This window comes from Synchytrium microbalum, assembly GCF_006535985.1.
Source record: "Synchytrium microbalum strain JEL517 chromosome Unknown SmJEL517_scf0014, whole genome shotgun sequence".
NCBI lineage: Eukaryota > Fungi > Chytridiomycota > Chytridiomycetes > Synchytriales > Synchytriaceae > Synchytrium > Synchytrium microbalum.
Genome location: NW_022158363.1, coordinates 281,913 through 299,097, shown reverse-complemented (window position 1 = coordinate 299,097; position 17,185 = coordinate 281,913). Strand labels below are relative to the sequence as shown.

The following is a 17,185-nucleotide window of genomic DNA, read 5'->3' as shown; positions in this document are numbered from 1 at the left end:
CGATAAGCTCTGACAATGTGGAGCGAGCCAATATCAGTGTCATAATATGTAATAAACCCGCCCATGGTTGATTTAACACCAGTACTTTTAGATTAGGAACTAGTTCACGACGATTATCCAGTTTTGGCTTTCGATATGGTTACGAAAATATATATAATAGCAAGTAAACTGTGTTATCGAACTCGTCGTCTAACTGTTGCTGCTTGATAGTCTTCCCATATAGTGTTCGCCATGGTACCATGCCATGTCTCTGCTGCTTCTTCATAATGGTCTATGCCCTCGTCGTCATCATCATCTTCAGGTGGAGCTCTGCCAGCTCTAGATGGACATGCAGCTTCTAATGCTACGACATCTTCACCACGAGCAATGATAATAAAACTATGAATCACCATCAGTGCCAAGACATCCTCACTCGAGATTTCATATTATATCCATGCTTATCAGATTCCGTCAGAGCTTTAAAGCGTTTTTTCCACACTCCGAAGGCTCTTTCAATTGCATTTCTTAAAGAGGAGTGTTTGAGATTGAAGATCTCACGAGCATTTTTTGGTCTGTCAAAGGAAGGACAAAATAAGCATACAGAGTTCCATAAATACATAGAAATCATGACTCACTGCCGGTGGGACTTGCTCCATTCTTTGAGATGACATTGGGTGTTTCGGAAGGCGTCAATAGCTCTTTACTCAAACCATAGCCCGCATCCGCTAAATAATACATACCGTCTGGTATAACCACCAGCGCGCCAGATGCTCTAGCAGCACGATAAACCGTTGCATCAGCAGCTGATCCCTCCCAACCAGCACTCCCAAAAGTGAATTAAATGCTCCAGTCACAAGCAGCCATAACGTTCTGAGAGAGCCAGCCTTTTCTATTACGATATGGGGGCCGTCTGTTTTCAGGGACTCCTCCCAAGAATGCTCGTATATGTGTTCCATCTATAGCTCCAAGACAATCGTCAAAGTATGGCCTAAATTCTGCACACATTGCAGCTCGACCTGTTTCGGGAGAATGCTGCTTTATATAGGTAGTCCTCATGGAAAATAGGGCATTGTTGACCTGGTTTATATAGTTCAATAATGTCTCACCACTGCAATGAAATCTGTCTTGAAGACCCCGATTGCCTAACTCATCACCAGCAAACCTCAAATACATCATAAGCTGCTGTTCTACAGATATACCATGACGAGAGTCTTGTAGAAGCCCCTGGCCTCTCAATTCGTTGGCGAGATCTTAAAAATCAGCCTTTTCCATTGGAATCTGCTCCCTAAACTTTTCATCAGTCCTACGTTAAATGTACCTTCTACAGTACTCTTCACCAGAAATCTCATCAGTCCAATTAGGTACTCCTACACTTCTAGGGAGATCTGTCATAACAATCATGGCAGCAGCAGCAACGGCAGCAATTACTATTGTTTTCTTCTTTTTCTGTAGATCTTCAAGCGCCCAAGCCCGTTCCAAGTCGTTCATTGGAGGCAATCATTAATAATTCTTGAATAAATCGCTTTCCTATGTAGCTCTGTGGTGTTCATTCATTGTGGTTACCTTTTTTCCAGTTGAAGTCTTGAAAACTTCGCGTGAAACCCCAACGAACCAAACACAACTTAAAAACTTAGGACCAGTTTTGAAGAAAGAATGCCGACGTACTTTGAAAACTCGAAAACCCTGTTTTTGAAAACTTTGCCAAACGCGCCTTTATGACTCAGCACAGTGTGCCAGGGGTTCCCAACGGGCGGATAATCCAAGAATTCAAGAATTCCAACGACAAAGCCGTTTACAAATTCCACAAAATGGCAAAACAATAACTCTACACACCTATTGAACGCTTTAAGCACTCTTTCAATGCTCGCGGTGCTTCTTTCCAAACCCAAAAACCAAAAAGGAGCAGAATGGATCTGTTACGTTGCATGTAACGATGGGCAGGTTGTCGACCCCAGAAATCCCGAACGCAGTGACTTTTTCGATGAAGACGACCGTATGGGCTTTTACTGGAACCCAGGAGGAAAAGAATAATCGTGAGGGGGTGCCAGACAACGTTTCTGTGTATTTCTCTTCCCGTCAAAAAAATGGTCTTTTCTTTAGATTAAGCGCTGACAGCGAGACTGCAGCTGGCTCAAGTTTCAAGCAGATTTCTATTCAATAATGGTTTTAGAGTTCAAGCCAAAATTATGCCGAGCTACCAGCACCACCTTCATCCGTAAAGATGGTAGGTTGAGCATTAATAAATTGAGATTTAGCCTTATCAATGTTAACATTCGTGTCCTTTGGCACCGCGGCCAAAAATCGCAAAGGTACCAAACCAGACACATTGACATCGCCGTTGAGATTGATTACAGTAGCCCATCCATTGTTGAGCACCTTCACTAAAATAAGTTTATCACCAACGGCCATAGACAGGGATCGAGGTACACTTGCGTTCGCTTCAAAAGGCCTAGGTATTTTTCAGCCAGACCACGATTAGTATTGATGTAGATAGATACGTAGAATGATCTTCACTCACGAAATGCAAATGAACGTGTCCAATGTTGCTTCCGGCGCTGCAGGCAGAGGACCGTCAATTTGAAATGTTTCATCATACGTGGGTGGAAGTGGGATAGCCGAGGTCTATAGACAGCAAATTTAACCTTCCTTCACCGGTAATCACAGCAAATTAGATGCTCACTTGTGGAGTCATTGCCGATAGCACACTAGTCGATGGCGTATTGACCAGAGCTGCTTCATTGATCTTTGCCTCCAACTCGACAGCTTTGGGTTCAGGAGATGGATTTCTAAAGCGACGCCACGCAATGTACCCCAAAGCAGTCAAAACTACTAAAGCTCCAATAGTTCCTCCAGCTGCGGCCCCGACCGTTGAACCACCACTTCCAGAATTAGTCCCATTAACAGCTGAATTTGGAAGAGAAGTAGTCGTTGCTATATGTGAAACGGTCAATGATCTTGCGATTCACAACTTTTCAAAGATTGAGCTAAAAGCGTTACCATTTATCCCAAGTGATGCGATAGCTGGACTGGCAACTGGAAAATTTTCAATTAAATCATGATTCATGGGTATGAATGCTTCGATAGGAACAAGACAAAAGTTCAAATCTTTTCACCTGTGCCAGACCCAGACGATCCTGAGCTTGAAGAACCAGAACTGGAGGATCCAGAGCCAGACGATCCAGAGCTGGAGGATCCAGAGCCAGACGATCCCGAGCTGGAGGACCCGGAGCTTGAAGACCCAGAGCTCGCAGCAGCAGATTGTAACGCGACAGGGGAGGCTGCTGGCGACGCCTTAGGCAATAATTCGGTGGTCCCTGAGCAAAATCCTTCCCAACCACTGGCGGCGTAACCGCAATGGCCATCAGTCGATTGCGTAACCGAACACCCAGTCGTGCACGCCTGAAACAAAGTGAAAATTGGTACAGCTGTAGGTAGACATAAAACGACGGCTGTCGACTAACCGTATCCGTGCAGGTGACTGTTTGCAGCAGACCACTATTGCATTGTAGCCAAAAGGACGTGCTAGCCAAATACTGCTGAAAACATATAGCCTGCGGCCAAAAATAAACTGTCTGGAGATCTAGAAACAGAAAGTCAATCTAGTTGATGTCAATGAGCGGGATTGGCTTACTTTGGCTGCAAGACGTATCGCCGTAAACTGCTACATGGGCGAGTGACGTGGTCGCCCACTTTGGATTGGTGTAACTTTGCCAAGTTGAAGGTGTTATGGAGTCATCACTTTGGCGCAGGCGATACATGTTAGATGCCATTATTGAGGTTCCTTCAAACATGACTTACCAATATTCGAGTATGAATGCATAGTTGTAAGCACCTGCTGGAGCAGCCGTACAGGTTTGACTTACACCGCTGCAAGTTGCAGGATTGCTTATCGAAAAGGAGCTCTGTACACCTCCCGGTGGGATTTGGCAATCTAACAAGTATTCATGAGCTTTTCTGACCTATGCAATCCTGAATTTTACTTACTGCTGTCATAGTAGTAGGAGTAAACAGTAAGACCTGCATCAGCAGTCCGCCACAGCAGCAAAAGAAGTAAGAATTGACCTGAATGCATTTTCAACCCACTCATACTGGTGTGAATTTCCATCAACTGAGGCCCATGAGGCTCAAGGCGAAGCAAGAAAAAGGGTTTTTTCAAAGGCTTGTAATCTCTCTCCAAGCAGCAAGCAGCGTGATGAGATGATACGGAAAGCAGCATACGTTTTTGAGGGCGTCACCACGATATTCCTTTGTACATTGGTAGTTGGAAGATGCTTGGAGAGAAGCAACAAATGTTGACTCACAATTACAAAATCAGGATACTGTGAATAGATATATTTTTCCGACGAAAACTATACTTCATGAGAGGCGGACACAATGGAATCCACAGTGTTGTCGACATTCACGTTGGCTTCCATCAGAAAAGTTCCGTTGTTGGCTAAAATCTTTTCAACAATTTCGCGTATTGTGTATTGCTTGGGAGACCTTTCATGCATATGAAAGTCACTGGGGAATACTTCCAAAGCAGGTCTAGATTGATCGTTGTCACAATTTGAAAATAAATTTGTTGGACAAAGAGCTCAAACCTTTGAAAGTTAACTTCCACATTTTTGAATTCTATCGTGTCGATCCTCTGACTTAAAAAGATTGGAAAAATGGCGCACAGTTGATTCTCGTTCCTTGTAATCGCCAGTTCCCACTAAAGAACTTTGGGTCAGTATGAAGTCAGACCACAGGCATGGGTTCTCACCTCAAGCAACATGTTGTCTGGAACACTATTTGCCTTCTTGACGGCCTCTAAACTCTGTTCACTAATCTGGTTGGAGGAAATTATTGAGAGCAGCAGGTAACTTTGCTTCGGACTTACAATTGGAACAAATAGGTTGGCATGAGTTACGGCAAAAATGATCATGTTCTGCCAATTTATAGCGGGTGGTAGACATCTGATGTTCCACACGTTTGCAGGCGAGTCAGCTTTTCCTGGAAGTCGACTGCCAACCTCCAAACAAAGAATTTCTCTCACGTTTGATCCAAGAAGGCATGCATGCCACGTTCCTTCAAAGAAATCGAAAGAAGTTGACTCACATTCCGCTCCATACCTCTGCGATAGCTACATGTGCGACAATGTGAGTGTCTAAAACTGGTGACTACATATGATAGATATACCTGAAAAATATGCGATGATGGGTGGCCTTTTGTTTACAGAGGAAGCCACCCTCTCGTAGGATAAAAGATGCCCTCGGTGAGAGCGTGTTTGAACCATCAGAAAGTTCCGAGTTGACCTGATCGGTGCCAGATGTTGCGACGATATTTCTACTTGGTGGCATATTCATAAGCAGTCTTAGCTCCTCCTCGTTCAAGCCTGAATCTGATTATGCGACAAAATGCGAAATGGCAGAATCAGATGAATGCTGAGATGCTGGTTAAACTTATCTAGTCTCACCGGCTGCGAAATTCTCAAAGTCCTGTTGTGTAAAATCATCTAGATCTAGTACGGGTGCCACAAATTCATCGTTCAACGTTAGCCTAAAGTCTTCGGGCTTGAGGGTCATCTGGAGTGCAATATCCTTATCCGCTTGTTGGAATGCTTGAATAGCCAGTGTGAAAGGTGAAAGGTCTGCAATAGAAGTCCCGGTTACCGAGAGACCCTTCTTTGTTCATCCATCTGAGCCTTGGACGAGAATATGTGCTGTAGCCCCTGAAAGCCTGAAAGGTCTGAAAGAAGTTAATACATACTAAGAAAATCAAAATGATGCGGGAGGATCCTAGTTTTGCTAACTGGACAAGCCGATTTAAATCCACTTCGCTTTCATGCTATAGGCCAAATAAGTTGATTGCAAGAAATACAAAAGCGCCAGGCTTCTGCTATTTATTTTAAGGACCCAAACTCGCCTTTACTTTTTGACTCTATACTTTGACCAGCCTGAATGCTCAAGTATTGAAAGAAGTTTTTGAATCATTTTCAACTTTTACTAGACCGATCCATGCATAGAGTCCTTGTTGATAAGAGCCATTCGAGCTTTCCGTGAGTCTACCTGTGCCGTTGTTGCTGGACAAGCCACTTCATTGAGAGGGCTGGAAAGCAATCGTGTTGTATCTATGTGTTTATCGAGGAGTCGACTAAAATAACTGAGGCAGATTGAAAGGGACTCGCACATCGTAGCAACAGGGTCTATATAAAAATATCTCGTGACCAGTGTCCACTCTTGTCCGTTTCCCTTGACGTAAACACGTAAACCGGCGCAGAGACAGTGACAGTCGAAAAAGGACAGCATAGTCCTGTATGTTCGATGAACATGTTGAACTTTGAATTAATTCTAGCACGCGTAGATTCACATGGGAATCGTGGGAACTTGGGAACTGGGTCCGTTCAGACTTATAAGTTTGTAAAGGTGGTTCAGAAACGTGGTTGAAATATGACAGGGTATATAGTAGATGGTTTCGGTGGTGTGGAATGTAATGAATTTGTCTTTGTTATTGGAGTTGATCTCCCTGCTGTGTACATGGAAAGAATTCTGGTAGTGTTGAACAATAACGGTTGGACGGGCTTGATCTTGCACGCTTTCGGATAGTTCTAGTTAGGTATCTTCGTAAGCGCGCGTTTTAAATGAGCAAGCTCTAACTCTCTATTGTTCTTTCCGTCTGTTGAATTGTTTTCGTCGCCATCAAACTGTGTTTTACAAAAAGTCAAGACACTGGGAGTTTCTTGAATTCAGAGACTAGGAAGCTGAGGCTCACTCATAGGATTCACAAGCTCTATTTATACCAGGCATACTCTTTACAAGTGCGTTGCATCGCTGTTGATGAAGCTTTCGACATATTTTGTCTAAATATCATTTCTCAACCTAGATGCCAAAGCAAATAGGAGCATCTACTGAACAGTCGGCTTCTATGACATGGCGTATTGAAGGATTCTCTCTATTGGATGAAACCAAGCATCAAGTTCGTACTTCATTCACAGTTATGTTTTCGTGTCAGCTCGTCTAATCACAAACAATCACCTTGCTAGTCACCTGTATTTGGGCCTCATGATATGCCATTTCGAGTTGTTCTTCATCCAAAGCTAGTCGCGCCAGAATTTGGTGAAGACCCGTAAGTAGCCCGTGAAAATATCTGTTGAAAATTGCAATGCAACATTTTAACATTTGGCATCGTTCTAGTTGGATCTTGGCAGGTAGGCCAACACCTAAAAGCTGTTTAGTCGTTTTCAGGTTTCACCAAATCTCCATCTCCCTGTTTAGAAGCTCAATCACTCTTTCACTCCAATGGGAAGCAACACGTTCCTTTCATTGCCTGCTTCGGTATCAAAGTGCTAGGCAAGAAGGGAAAAGTCACGGCTCTCAAGACGGAGGACAACCTGATCATTTCTGGTCGGTTTGTGATCAATTCGATTCGAGACAAACACGCCAAGGCTAATCATGATTCCTCCGTCAGCGTTACCTATTCCTTGGGCCAAATCTTCAAGTAACTTTCCCCTCTATTGTGTTCGAGCGATACTGAACTGATGATCAGCATCTAGTTTCGATAAGGAACAAAATCATAGCAAAAGCTCTTGATGCTGACGTATTGACTCTCAAGTTGAAGATAAAAATCAACGCCTACAGTCCATCAATCATACCTTCATCACAAATATCAATCCAAGATCTCTGCTGGACGGATGATATGGCAGATGTCAATATCGAAGTCATCAAGAACGATGGAAGTGTCGAAATCATTCCAGCTCACAGCTTGATTTTGAAAAACGCATCAACCGTCCTTCGAAACATGGTACTAGGATCCGATATGTGTAATAATGGTGACGATGATGAAAATTGTATTGGACCTGGAGTATTTCATACTCGTCGTCATCGTATCCAGGTTGATTACTCTGCTGAATGTGTGAAGGTGGTGCTTGGCTTCATGTATGGAAAACCTGATCTGGAAGGAGTCACCAGCTTTACTGATTATCCTGAAGAGATTAAACATGTATATTATGGGAGTGATTGGGAAGGAAGTACTGATGATGATGCTTCGTATGTTGAGGAAGACTCTCAGGACGAAGTCGATGAAGAATTCGATGACGAACCTATTGAAGAAGGTGAACTTCAAGGCCTAAAGGATGACGAAGAACGAGTACTTGTAAAGCCTGGTGATTTTATGTCTGTCTGTGATGATGAACCTGTCAAAGAGCAAAGCCAACCTTCTTCAAAATATGCTGATGTAGACATCACCGAAAACGAGGACGATGACGAAGATGACGATGACGCTACTGAAGTAGAAGAAGACGATGATGACGATGCTGAGTTAGAAGAAGACGATAACGATGGAGACGATAATTCTCAATCCGATAATGATATTGAAGCTGAATTAGTACCCTCAACCAATGCCAAAGAAGCCAAAAACGACGAAAAGGACGTAAAAGCCTCTCTTCGTATCGAAATACTCGATGCTGCTGACTATTACGACTTGCCAGAACTCTTCCACATGGTATTGGACGCAATTGTGGCTCGTGACTTGCAGGCTGACAACATCTTGAATATGCTTACTCGCTCTGGCACATATTCTCGAGATGATTATGTCATGAAGCAGGCCGTACTCGATTATATCGCAACTGTAGATATTGCAGAGTCGGAATCATTTGAATTGTGGTCCAAGGATGTAGGGAACATGCCATTGTTGGTTGAAATGTATAAGGCGGTTAGTAAACGTGGTTGAAGTGAGGTGGTGAAAGTGTGAATGGTCTAGCATAGATTGTACAGAAGTGTTCTATGTTATTGTAGTTGATTACCCTTGCAAAGTACGTATAAATAAAAGGAGCCCAGATATTCCTCAATAATGGTTTTGTGGTTGAAGGCGTAGCTTGAAGAGCTTACAGTTCTTCAGTTTGGACGCTTTCGAGTAGTTCTGGCTCAACAACCTCATCCATATGCGGTCGGAATGAACGATCTATTATATCTCTTTCTCCTTTCGTATATGTAATACGCTATTTTCAAACTTGTGCTTCGCAGAAACTTCTGTTCGAGTGCTTATTGGTTTCCGAGACCAGAAAGCTCGTTCAGACTCATTCATACAATCCGTATGGAGCTTTCAGTAGCAGCAAATTATCTTTGACGAGTAAGCTCTATCAATCTTGGATCAAGCCTTTGGCTGTTTCCGAACACCACTTACTTTTGAGTACGTTTTACGTGTTTCAACTGGCTGGCCAATACTTCAATAACAAGCAACTTGTGGATTGACTCGGAAACAAGTCTTTTCTCTCTTAATTTGGTAAGTGTCTCCCCCATCCCTGATTAAATCGCTAAAATTTCTGCCAAGTTTCCACCTTCACTTCCAAACATCTGATCCACGGGAACTCAATAGAGGACTGGAGAGAGGGTCGCTGGAGCAAGATCCTGACCTCCAGGCCGCTACAGGCATGTTTGCACTGGATTAGATAGTGATCTCAGAGCACCTTGATACTGTTTTTCGTACCACTGACACCTTTATTTTGTCAATTCCAGGCCATCGCTACAAGGACTCTGGACTCAAGGACGCTAACATTTATGGATGCAAACCGAACCATTCAGTGACCATCCACACTTCTGCATGCCATATATTTCCCAACAAGATATGGCATCAGGTGTGGTTGCTTGATTGCCTTGGAGCGTAAAAACTGATATCAAGCGTTTTATAGAGGAATGTCATGCATATTGTCTCGTTGCATCTTTTACAGACTGATGCCAAGGCTGCCAAAGTGATGAGGTTGCGATTTGCCGCAATGATGTTGAACACAAGGAGTACTACATCATCTGACAAGCCGAGACTCTTCCAGCTTATACTATTCATGACTGTTTACATGTTGCCAGTATCGTACTCCTAGCTGCCTGATGTGTATATTTCCATGTGTCGCTTGTTGAAAATGTGCACTACAGTGATAACAGAATCCGTATGACACCTCAAAAGCACGAGTTTGCTCTTCGTTTCCCTCTCCGAATTTACCACCAAATTGTTGAGAGCAGCGTCTTCAATTCCTACTCACCATTCAACAAGAATTCAACAGGAATTGGTGAAGAAGGCCTATCGGACCAAGTGCCAGACATCCAGCCAACTATAGGTATGTGATATAAGCATGGGTGATTGCTCTGCCTACTAAAGGCGAGCCTATACTCGCTAAATACCAAATGTTCCAACCAAATTCACTTTTCTCATTTCTCACCCTAGGCTACCAAGTTTCAGCAAAGGAGAAAAGAGCCGCTCAGTGACCATCCGCTACCTTCGCATGCATATATTCTATTCAATGGGACTTATGGTTGGCCATATCTTACCCATCAGATATGGCATCAAGTACCGTTGCTATTACCCATGAGCGTGAAAACTGAGACGGACGGCGTACCACCATCGTCTGCAGTGGATAGGGCACCCTGCGAGAAACGGTCTCTGTGAGCACGAGATGCTGAACAGCATAGCGCTGACGGGTTCGTGCAAAACACCTCCGCTTTCGTCGAGAGCCTCAAGTGCTCCTCGTGGTATTTATTGGGGGTCAAGTGTCTTGAACTCTGGTAGTAGAGGCGCTTGTCCAGCGAAGAATGATGGAGATGCCACGAAAGTGGTTTGTTGAAACGAGGTGTCTGTCAACTGTCAAAAACACGGAGCACCTCACAGGGACAAGTCGATTGTTTTGAAGTTTGCTTAGAAGTTTATGTGTATCACGCTGCGTTTACCAATACGATGCTTCTTTCTGTAGTCTCATTAGCAATGTGGGCATAGACGGTCCCAACTCCGTTTGAGAAACACAGGGGTCCTATCTAATAATGGTATTCTTGCACTGTCTGTAAACGAGCGCAAAAATATAATCAAACTAGTTTACCAATATAATAAGTACGCCTTACAGATTTGCTGTTCGATACTGAATAACTTTCTCATGGTTTTTTCTCCTCCAAACTCCCTTCCATTCAACAAACCCAAAAAAACGCAAAGAATCGACTTCCAAAGCTCACAACGTCTTGTAATGAAGATGCCAGTATGTGTATTGATGCATCCATTCAATTGAGATTCAATGTACATCAATCAACTAGTAGCTATTCTGTGGAGTAGCATCATGTAGTTATTGACGAGAAGAAAAAAACACCAAGCATCTAACGATGTTTTAAGGGATACGAGGGCTCTATTAATGTGTCTTATAACACATTTACACGCATTGACTCATTGGATGGATGGCATGCAATCTCACTTACAACATCATTAACAGCACATTTATCATCTTTGGGGGAAAGTCCTCGGACCAATTGACAGAAAGTGTCGCCATCAATCTGTATGGGTCATCTTGCATATTAATTACTCCTTCCAAGGCAAAGATACGTTTGTTAGCTGTACATGGAAGGAGTTGCAGGGGTTTGTCATAAAGCACAACAGTTATGTCGATTGTGAGATCTATTTGGAATGCGGTATGCTTTCAAAATGTTTGGATTTCATAACTCAACGAGGCTTACTCTGTTTACTTTTGGGTTTGTTGAATCACTTTATTAAAACACCGGGTCGTCTATGGATGACTTTATCAAGTGATTGACGGATTGTGGTAGCATTCTATGCTCCTATTGGATGCATTAGTCGGTTGGAGATGAGAGTGTTGTGATACTCTACTCTTCAGACTGATTACTTTGCTCATAAGAGTTAACACTCGTTTACATACACTCTGTGGCCTTTTCCACTCTATGGAAGGTTTCAATTTCTTTGAGTTAAACAAGAAGAAAATAGGTCACTACTCAATACCATAGTCTTATCCATGACTAGTGTATTCTATCAAAGACCAACATCTTGACAGTACTGAAACATTGTCTTGTATTTGAATCTATGAAGATAATTTAATACAGAATGAATCTATAATCCATGCGACGCGTTTTCGACTATTACTCCTTCCATCGCAGAAAAGCTTACCGTCAGAATATTAGTCAAATCTTACAACACACGAAGCAGCAGCAGCAGACACACGGCAGCAATGATGATGGAAATGGATCAGCAGCAAAGCACTGCTCCTACCACCGCTAGCAACAACGACACTCCAACGTCATCATCATCCACTCCAGGACCACGAGCAACCAAACTCAGAAACGCAATGACTTATTCGCTAGATCATACCCTCATAGGATGCACGTAAGCATAATACATACTCAGATCAACTCTATATCATAGTATTACATTATATGTGCCAGTTAGTAGATACTGATCTACCTCATCCTCTCCACAGTCCAGAGCATTTCGCAAAAGCATTCCCACGATTACATCAAGACAATCCAGACAGTCTCGAGTCTGCGAGAGTGGAGATGCTGTCGTTTATGAAGAATTCTGCTGAAGTATGTATTAACATGTCGTGATTGTCAAGTCGTTGTGGTGTTGAACCTATGAAAACTTCATTTTCGAGATTTTTTTGTGCCCTCATAAATCTCACACATGCACACATATACTATAGGAAGAATTCGAAATAATACTCCGCCACCACAACGCAATCGAACAGCTCAATGCCTGGGACAACTCCATTGAACAAGCTAAAGCCGATAAACTGAATAACGTCGTTGTGCCATCTGAAAAGTACGTATACCACCAAAACTTGCCTCCATAAAACTCATATCGCTTATACACATCATCTTTTCCCTTATACCAGACCCCACCCATCAACAATAATAACCTCATCGCGCATATCAGCCAAACAAGCGGAACTCGCTCGCCTCGAAGCAAGTATCCTGGAAATCGAAGCCGAGAATAAGAAGATGATGGAGGAATTGGTGGTGTTGAAACTATCTATTGCTGAGGATTATGTTGGGGCGGTGGAGAAGGGTGTCGAAGGGTTTGGAGGTGTTGTTGATGGGTATGAAAAGAGGATTGGTGGCGTGTGAGTGTTGATGGATGCATGGAGTTATGTCCTTCAGCCATTTTTTTGTACACATCACTCTAAGGAAAGGAACTCTAATGCACATATTTACTGTCAACCGCTGGTGCTCCAAAAGCTGCACGGCTAGCTGATGAAGCGTTCTGGTGAGGGCTGCGGAACGCGAGAACAAAAACAGCACAGGCAGAAGGCGAAGGATTTGCTCACTTGCAATTTGATGACATCTATATATTCATGACATGCTACTCTTCTACAACACCAACAAAAGCAACAGCGAAACCTACTAACTCATTCTTGCTCCCTTCATCGACCCTTCAAAAACGCTAATCTACCACTTGATGGTGGAGCTGGCGGTGGTGGTTTCTTTGAAGAAGTTGAAGACTTGACACTGCTACTAGGAGCAGCTTTACCTTTACCCTTTGCTTTGCTGCTTGCTGTAGTTGATGTGTTTGTGGAAGCAGCTGTTGAAGGAATCCTATCTGGATCGTCCTCAAAGTCTTCATCGTCGTCATCTATCATTATAGGTGCTTGTGAAGGTGCAAATGATAGAGTTGATTGACGAGTTTTGGTCGCTTTTGTGGCAGCGGGTTTCTTTGTTGTTGTTGCAGATGACGCTCGAGATCTGTGTCAGGAGTTGGGACAGTAACAAGATTTTAGTACAAATTTTCGCAACAACTTTGTTTTTTTTTTTGGCTTCTTTATAGCGCAAAACTGTATAGCTTACCCTCGTGGTGGTTTAGGAGTCTCATCTGCCTCCTCCTCATCTTCCTGCTTCATATCAAACTCATCATCAATATCCGTGTCCTCTTCTGAATCATCCTAAGTGTGATTGAAAAACATATTCAATTCCAACGAAAAAAGAACGTAAAAGGCTTCAAGAGGTGCGTGAGGCATATACCTTTCGTTTCCGTCTCTTTGCAGCAGCAGTACCACCAACCCGAGATGTTCCAGCCTTCCCTCCACGACCACGACCACGTCCACGTGTACTACTACCACTTGCACCAGGGTTGGCTTTTCGACGTGTTGCATCACCGTCAACCAAAAAGTCATCTTCAGGCTCATCAGACCCATCGACATCCATCTTATCAACAGTCGGTGTAGAAGTACGTTTCTTGCGACGTTGTAGGGTTGGTCCGTCGTCTTGTTCGTCATCATCATCGTTTCTACCTCTACGTTGTTGATCATTATTATCATCGTCTTGTTCATCGTCATCTTCATCTGTATCATTCGATTGATGTTTGCGCTTGGCTTGCCGGGGGCGAGCTGGCGACTTGTCGGGATCTTCTTCGTCGTACTTGTCCTTACGTGCTTGTTCAACCTAGAAGATATTGTTGAAATGAGCGTGCGAGTGAAGCAATAAAACCAGATGTTACACTGAATTTGTGAGCTGAGCGCTTGAGATATCAAAACATAGAACTTACCATGTTGAGAAAGGCTGCATTATCAAAACCAACTGCCTCTTGATTATCCTTTATCTTTTTAACAGTGTAGTTGATTGTTTTCTTAAAGAAGCTATTTTCGACATCAAGGGATGTTAGCGTGTGAACTGTCACAACAACAAAAAGAATCTGAAGACAGTTTAGGACAGAGTAACTTACTCTTTGAAAGCATCATTATCACCCTTATTAACGTATTCACCAACAGCTTTGATGACAAGATTCTCGGGAAGCTCAGTCATTTTCTGAGTTTGTAGATGTTCTAAGACTACATCCTCGACTTTGAGTACTGCTTCCTTTGGAAGGAGTGGGACTGTGGGTTCCTGTTTCTTGCTGCGAGCTATTGAGATTTGAGTATGAGTATCTGATGACGATAGATGCAAACATGACTTCAACACAATGACAACAAAAGAAAATATAGACCTCACCTCGAGCAGTACCGACACTATCAAAAGTAGAACGAGCACGGTGGAAGAGTAGAATATCAGAAGGATTCGCAACTTTTCCAGCATAGAGTCCTCCAAATCGAGCACCACTATAGCTTTCAAATCCACCAGAGTATTCAACCTGTTTGTTGTTGAGGGCGAAAAAATAAGATAGTGCTAGGTTATAGAGAAACACAGTTGCTGAAACCGACCTTGAGTCGAATGAGCGGTAGAGGAACATCCTCTTCCTCCTTGTCTGGATTCAACTCCAACCAATCTCGCTTGGCTTTTGCAATCAAATTGTCGACCTAAATGAAAGGGGTAAAAAAACAAGACCCATTCCGTAAAGAGTAGGTCAACCCGACATATAAATTACCTTTTTCCTCAAAAACTCAACCATCTTTTCCACCTTCACGACTTTGTTATCGTCATAAGCATGGTTCGAGACCGTGCCCTTGAGCTCTGGCTCATCAGCCAAGACGATTTCTTCCATGACGAACGGACGGACTGATTTGAGACGTATAGGTTCAATCTCGAAATCTTTGCCTCTTACGTGAAGAATTCCAACATGCCTAAATGTAGAAAGTCATAATTTAGACGAGAAAGTCATACTTTCGACGGAGCAAAAAATCTACGGGAGTGATATGCCATCTCATTCCAACTTAATTGGTTTCATACAGACGTACACTTTCACTCCAATTTGATTGGTTATAAAAAACACAGCACCTACTTTGGTTTCTCTTCTCCAATTGCCAATGAAGTGGCAACTGAAGATCCAGGTTGAATGATTTGGAAATCACCAGTAGCAGATCCTACAGGTTCAATCAGACATTCATGTTCATGGCCCCACATGACCAAATGAATCCAGTCGTCAATAAAGTTTTCTGGGATATAGTTCTTGGCTGCATGCTTTGCTCTTTAAAACGCGATAAAATTCAATGAGTAATGAGCGTTGGTTCAAAATGACGGGCAAAAAAGGACGTATCCCGCGCATTATACCGATTCTGGTGAAGTATCATCAAATTAAAGTAATCGTCCTTATGATCAATAGGTCTCATCATAGTGACCTTGTTGAGCGCAAAAGCACGATGCAATCGCTCATCTCGTATATGACCCATGCCAAACAATGCGAGATATGTGTCTCCCTTTTTGAGTTGAAGAGGAGTGACTTGGATGTTCTCGACAACGTCTTGTTTGCCAAAGTAGTTGACTAGGGAGTTGACTGCTAGTAGGTCACATGCGCATAGACCGTCCTGATGAAGCAAAAGTAAAAAGAAAGGATGGCGTCACTGAATGAATTGTGGTGTTTCACTATACTGCTAACATGCCACTGTAACTTACACCACCAGGATCGTCATGATTTCCATGAATAGTGAAGATGGGTATAGATATGTTTACATTTGGACTCATGTAGTTGGCTTCATGGACATATCTAGTTGAAAGTAGCAATATATGTGAGCTAAACCTCATTCAAACAAGCTTCATCTAACGATCATCTTACTTGGATCCCAGCATCTCCTTCTCATCACTAAGCAGTTCAAACGAAACCGGCCTATTCCCCATACAGAACTGCTTCATCAATCCCATAGTTTCAAACATCATTTGGCGAGATGGTCGAGCTTCGTGAAAGAGGTCGCCACCCAATAAGATCAAGTCAACCTGAAAAAAAAACATAAATTCAAGTGAGTACAATAGTAGATTTATGTGAATAAAACATGCATTCAGTTAGTGGCAACATGAAGCTTAAGCTCAAAAACACATAACAAAATTTCAAATATAAGTAACAAAGACAAGCACATACGCTTTTCTCTTGAGCAATCTTTAATATTTCTTCAAAGGCCAGCAGAGAATCACGTCCTCGAATCGGATCCTTTTCTTCAAATCCAATGTGATTGTCGGTTGCCAGCAAGATGCGGAATGTGTCCTTTAGTGCATCGTCCTGACTGCTGGGCGCTGCTCCTTCCGACATTTCGAGGCTTTTTAATGTAGATTATAATTTAGTAAGGCTTATTGGCTCCTCGAGTTGATGTGGGAAGTGGGAGGCTCAAGTTGCTGCTAATTGATGTTTGGATTCTGGAATAGACGTTTGGTGAGTGAAGGAAAGCTGCAGCACTCAAACACGTGGAATTGTCTTTGATATCGATTCGTATCGCGGTTTATTACCAAAATCATCACTAATCGCGTAGAATCATTGCCTGGTCGGCGTTCAACAGGACTCGATTGATTGTAAACGGGCGCAAACCACAAGTCCTCACACAATACCCTTCAAATTATACTCGAATTTCTTATTTTTTCAACGACATTACCGATGACAAGGATTACTGTTAGACATTTTCCCCCTAAAGAAAGAAGATGCGAAGGAGACGTTTTATCAGTTGACTACAGATCATACTCTTGACATGTTCGAAGCTACTTAATAACTTGAGCAGGTCAAAACGAAAGCTTTTCCTGACGAAGAGAATATGGCAGTTCTATAAATTACCTCTATTCCCTTGGATCAAGTCGAA

The 17,185-nt window shown here is 42.8% G+C and overlaps 2 protein-coding genes across 2 annotated transcripts; both read right to left on the bottom strand.

Moving 5' to 3' along the window:
• Positions 1-704: 704 nt before the first annotated feature.
• Positions 705-935, bottom strand: SmJEL517_g03005 (uncharacterized protein; the record flags this gene model as incomplete). The annotated part of the gene is made up of 1 exon (XM_031168933.1): positions 705-935. The coding sequence occupies one exon, from the start codon at positions 933-935 to the stop codon at positions 705-707; it is 231 nt and encodes a 76-aa protein (XP_031025131.1).
• Positions 936-13,120: 12,185 nt separating this feature from the next.
• Positions 13,121-16,647, bottom strand: SmJEL517_g03004 (uncharacterized protein; the record flags this gene model as incomplete). The annotated part of the gene is made up of 13 exons (XM_031168932.1): positions 13,121-13,439; positions 13,542-13,636; positions 13,716-14,135; positions 14,239-14,329; positions 14,416-14,593; positions 14,682-14,820; positions 14,891-14,986; positions 15,055-15,250; positions 15,409-15,594; positions 15,678-15,931; positions 16,020-16,110; positions 16,180-16,337; positions 16,480-16,647. 13 exons carry the CDS (start codon positions 16,645-16,647, stop codon positions 13,121-13,123), a joined length of 2,391 nt encoding a protein of 796 aa, XP_031025130.1.
• Positions 16,648-17,185: the final 538 nt, after the last annotated feature.